The sequence below is a fragment of the Hakea prostrata genome, chromosome 5, assembly GCF_041222555.1.
Source record: "Hakea prostrata isolate BN-2017 chromosome 5, UWA_Hpros_2, whole genome shotgun sequence".
NCBI lineage: Eukaryota > Viridiplantae > Streptophyta > Magnoliopsida > Proteales > Proteaceae > Hakea > Hakea prostrata.
In genome coordinates, this window is record NC_142604.1 from 31,917,806 (window position 1) to 31,923,239 (window position 5,434).

Here is a 5,434-nt window from a genome sequence, read left to right on the forward strand (position 1 = left end):
GAGATCAATTTGCAGGTAGACTACTGTCTTCTTCTTCTATTCCATAATTGCTTCTGGAACCACATACCCTCAGGCTAAATCGATGGATGCAGAATGAATGAATCGAAGTTTTGTAAACCTTCTCGTTCTCTTCTTCTCAATATTCACAAGAAAAATATAGGAAATGAAGAAATCCTATTTATTAGGCGCGATAAAGATGATAAAACGCCTAATACTATTTATTATTATTAGTCTGTTCTTCTATACCATATTACGTAAGGGTTGAGTTTTGGAAAGTGAAGTGGTGAATCGTTTTATATGGATTAAGTCGTCTGTATTAGTACATTGGTGGAATTATCTTCTTCAATTAGTGTTGTCGGTGGTGAATTTCCGAGTTTAAATCCACTGAAACTTTCTTGTATTTTTTGCAATATCAAATCTATTGTCTGCGAGAAAAATGTTCTGGCCATAGGTTACAGAATCTGGTAGAGTTAGCTGGAGAGTATGTTCTTCCAGAAGCAATTAGGAGTTAAAAATAGAAGAAAAAGAAGAAGACAGTAGTCTACCTGCAAATAGATCTCTCCACCTGCAACTCTGCAACAGCTCATGGTGTGAGAGACGATGGAGAGCTAGGGAACATCTTAAGTACAATGGGGAGTAAAATGAAAAGAAATCTTTGGTATCTATATTTAGAACCGGGTCACAAAACGGGTTTTATTTTTTATATTTTTTGTTAAAATGGGTCATAAGGTAGGTAATCTCACTTAAAACCCTCCTTCTAATCTGAACTATTTAATAGGAATTTGCCACATCTCAACTTGTGGTGTCGCACTGCTGTGCACAGTAGAGGGTTTTTTTCTTATAAAAATGTACATGATGAAGTGTTTAAATAGAGTTCAACAAAGATGGGTCCCGCATGATAGATTCAATTTGAATGCATATGATATATTCATTTATAAAAAGGAGTCACCACCTCAGAATGAGACTTTTAGAAGGCTTACATATATCTTAGGAAGAAAGAAGAAATTTTCAATCACGCATCCTGAATTACCCTTTAAAGTTAATGTCATCTCTTGGCTTACCCAATTTTCCAATCAGACCCAATTGTGTTAATATATCATCAGGTTGTTCTAATTTTAAATCTGTTAGTGCCTTACACGGCCATATAAGTGGGAAACAGAGTACCTAAATTAGTAGTAATTAGTTAAGTTCCAAGTAATTAATTAATCTCTTTCATGATAACCCACTTCATATGATTAGGATTATCAGGGATTGTCAGCGGTGTCTCACTTAATTATATCTTTTCTATTTTTAGTATGGCGGAACTTCGTCTCTTTGGAATCAACACTTTCCAACCATAAGGACTTTTGTATTCGCCAGAGTTACAATGGTTGTTGTAAGATAGTCGGAACAATTCTGAAAATATAAGAATCTTGAAAATATAGTAGATGTTAACTCATCACTTAACCCTATTATTCTCACAATACAACGGCAATAATATATATTCTAAAACAAATGAGGTGTAAACGTAATAAAATGAATTATGCTAAGAGATGTAAACACAATAGTTTGTAAATTGATGAGATGTATATTTAATTTGCTTTAAAAATAATAATAAGTTACAGTATTGTGGGACCTACGAGACAAAGAATCCGTTATATGTAATTAAATACAATCATTGATCATATGGGGTAATAGATGCCAAAAACGTTTCTCTTTCATCAGTTGGGTTGCTGCTATTGAAAGGTTACAAACAAAGGATAAACTCATGAAGTGGGGAGGTGTGATTGATAGTACATGTGTCTTATGCACTCACGCTAACGAAGATCATAATCATCTTTTTTTTCAATGTGGATTTCCCAATGAGATTTGGTCTTTGATACTAAAGCTCAACGGATTTAGACATATTACCACTGGATCATGGAAGGAGGTGCTTGCATGGGTGGCAGATCACTTCACTGGTAAGACTCTAATGAATCGAATACGGTGCTTTAGCTTTGTATGTACGGTGTACAAGGATCGGGCGGAAATAAACTTAAGAATTAACTCTCCTAATCGGCGAAATCCTACAGCGATACTTGGTCAAATTGTTATGGAAACATGACACCGCTTTTCGTCAACATCAGACAAGGTGCCAAATAATGCGAGAACAAGGGAATTTTTTCAACGATGGCAGATCCAAGCTCGATTCGTTTTTGACATAGAGAAGATGTTTCGTTGGATACGGCCACCAGACGGTTGGATTGCAGTTAATTGCGATGGTTCTCAAATTGGTAGCCGTGGAGGCTATGGGACACTTGGACGTGACAATACTGGCAAACCAATCTTTGCCATAGCCGGTGGTATGCCAAGCCTTAACATCCTTCATGCTGAGCTTAAAGCAATTGCTATTGGCCTACTGAAAGCTTGCAATTTGGGGCACAACAGAGTCCAAATACGATCCGATTCTGAGTCAGCTATTAAGATGATACAGAAGATTTATCGGGTTCCATGGTATGTAGTAGATCTTGTGCAACAAATTCATGAGCTGACTGGGGATTTTGTTGCATGTTCTTTTGAATATATTGTGCGTGAAGTGAACTCTTGTGCGGACTTCCTGGCTGGATTCTCGCAATCCACCCAAGAATTCCACCTTCACCCCCTTTATCTCCCTGAAGCTCTTTCCTGTCTTATTAGGAATGATGCTAATGGGAAAAAATTCTATCGTTTGTAAACCCTTTATTTTTTAAAATTTTAATATAAAGCTACCTTTCTCCAAAAAAAAAAAATACAATCATTGATGTGGTCAATAAGACCTTATTCTTAGATTTTAGATTTTGTAAAATTATATATCATTGCATTGCATGATTGAATAGAAAATTACATTCAGCTCAGTTGTAAGTGACGGTGTCACGCTAAGCCAATAGCACTCACTCTAATTTATTAAATTCATATTTCTCAGAGCACAAGTGACCATGGCCATTTCTTTATATGTTAATGTAAAGTATTAGGTATCAATAAAATTATATTTGAGAAAATAATATTATTATAGTTCTGTTTTTTCTGGTAAAAATATTATTGTAGTTGGTTTTATAATTACTTTAATATTTCTTTAAATTAATGTCAGCTGCCGACCAGATGGCCGGTGGACCAAATCAGATAATCTAGTTTTAAAAGTTTCCCCTGGACATGGAGTGTCATCACACAGCCAGCCAAGATGGAATGCTACTCATTTTGTCTTTAAGCTTTGCCTCCCTCTAAACGCTCTCCACTCATCTTTTCATACAAGAGAGAGGGTGTGTGTGTGTGGGGAGAGGGTTGGGAAATAATTGATCTCAAAATGATTTAGAAAAAAAGCATTTACAACATAGTAGAGATCTCTACCCAACTTACCCACATGAGTGTGGGACTTACATTCATAGAATTTGTATGTATCAAGTAAAGGTAGTGTGGGCCCACACTCATATGAATGTGGGTGGATGAGTGAAGGAATAAGCTGAGTAGAGAGAATTTTTTTTGGTATTTTTGTCATCGGACATTAGAGGAGGTGGTATGAAATGCTTTTCTATGGTGCCCATTGGCACTTTCCATAATTACTAGATGTCATATCCAGGACTTGTATAGATGTGTTTGGCTAGGAAAATCCCCGTTATATCTCATCTTATAAGCGTGGCTATTGAAGCCGAGTGACCCGTGGCAGCAATGGGGAGTGGACGTTCAAGATCGGTATCCAATCCATGAGAGGACGAAATCACATTGTGGGGGCCATTTATGAAATTGATATGACTTAGTAGATGATGTGCATTGGGCTAGGTATAACCCTGACATGCACCAATACTCATACCAATGGTGGAGTGAGAGTGATGACCTAAACCCCAACCATTGAATGTCTGAGATGGATGCCCTGACCCAACTACCGTGGAAAACCCAAGATACAGAGATTGTTAAGGGAGAGTGACTGAAACTGCCCAGAGGAGTACGGTGTTCTATCTCAATGCGTGTCTGCCACTAAAGACTAGCATATATAGAGTTAGAAGCATATGTGCATTACTGTCTCATATCATATTGCATCATACTTGTTCTGAACTGTTTGTAGTTGTTATTTGTGATTGAACTAGTTGTTGAGTTCTTTTGAGCTCACCTATTAGCGACAATGTTTGTTAGACCTTGTTGCAAGTACCGATGACTTCGAGATCCAGGACTACGAGGCCATGACGAGTGACCCGTATTGCGTACAAGGTGCTCATTGTTACGAATATCACAGTGAAGATTACCAGTGTGATGATTGTACGTACTAAGATTAGTCCTATCCTGGAGCTAGAGTGTCCTATATTGGATACAAAAGTTTTTGAGTTTAAGCATACTCTTTTTTATATGGAGATTTGTTAATTTGTTTTAGAATGGTTCTTAGACTTCTTTATTTCTTTAGTCCAACTGGTTGTAATACATTAAAGTTTTGATATACCTTTCCGCTTTGACTTTAGAGTTATTTCCGCTATTCTCTATCGGTGATTTATTATTGGTATCATTTATTCTGCACTCTGATATTTTTTGTGATCTTTCTTAAGATTCATCCTTGATTATTTTGTTAGTGATATTTATACTATGAGTATTCTTTGCTCTTGATTATATTGTTGTGCTATGTGGGAGGATGATTGTAGAGAATTGATCTCCGGGGTTATGGATCATACCTCCGGGTATTGCAATTAGGGTACCGATTGAGGGGATGTAACATCTTGCAATAGCAACTCCAGGAATCACCTTTTGGAAAGGCCTGTAAAAAGTGTTGTCTTAGCCACCTGTTCATCAAAATTCTCGATCTCTATGGTATCATTGTTGAACCTCTGCAGATAATCTCGAATGAACTCGTTCTTTGCTTGTTTGACAGTGAATAGAGTCTCATCGGTCTTCTTAGTCTGAATCCCACTCTGGAACTGACTAATAAACTTTCGGGCTAGTTTATCAAAATCAGCAATCCTTCCCGAATGTAGGTTTGAGAACCACTTTTGAGCTGCTCCTGTGAGCGAAGACCTGAACACTCTACACAAGATCTTATTTGAGTTGCCAGGCACCGCCATCGTCTGCTGGTAGTAACTCATATGGACTATTGGATCTCCATATCCATCGAACTGAGAGAAGGTCAGAAGCCTGAAATTGTGGGGGAATTCATACCTAGCTATTGCCTCAACGAACGAGGTCTTTCTGATGATCGAGTATATGTAATCTATCCTTTTGCCCCTCGTGAGCTGTCCCAATTTTTTATTTATGTCTACCAACTCCCGATTAATCTGTATAGCCCGAATGCTTGTAATTCGGACGCTATCTTTGTCACACCCCACCCAGCCAGATCCGACCATACCCGAATACCCATGGGGGTGATACACCGCAGAACCTAGGTTCAGTGACAATTCCATACAACACAAGATATAGCATAATAAAAAGGACAAGAATAAATCAAGTTCAAGTATAAAGTTAT

At 37.5% G+C, this 5,434-nt stretch overlaps 1 protein-coding gene across 1 annotated transcript; it reads right to left on the reverse strand.

Moving 5' to 3' along the window:
• Positions 1-4,715: 4,715 nt before the first annotated feature.
• LOC149015827 (uncharacterized) lies at positions 4,716-5,036 on the reverse strand. The gene has a single exon (XM_089156605.1). It carries the CDS (start codon positions 5,034-5,036, stop codon positions 4,716-4,718), a length of 321 nt encoding a protein of 106 aa, XP_089012731.1.
• Positions 5,037-5,434: the final 398 nt, after the last annotated feature.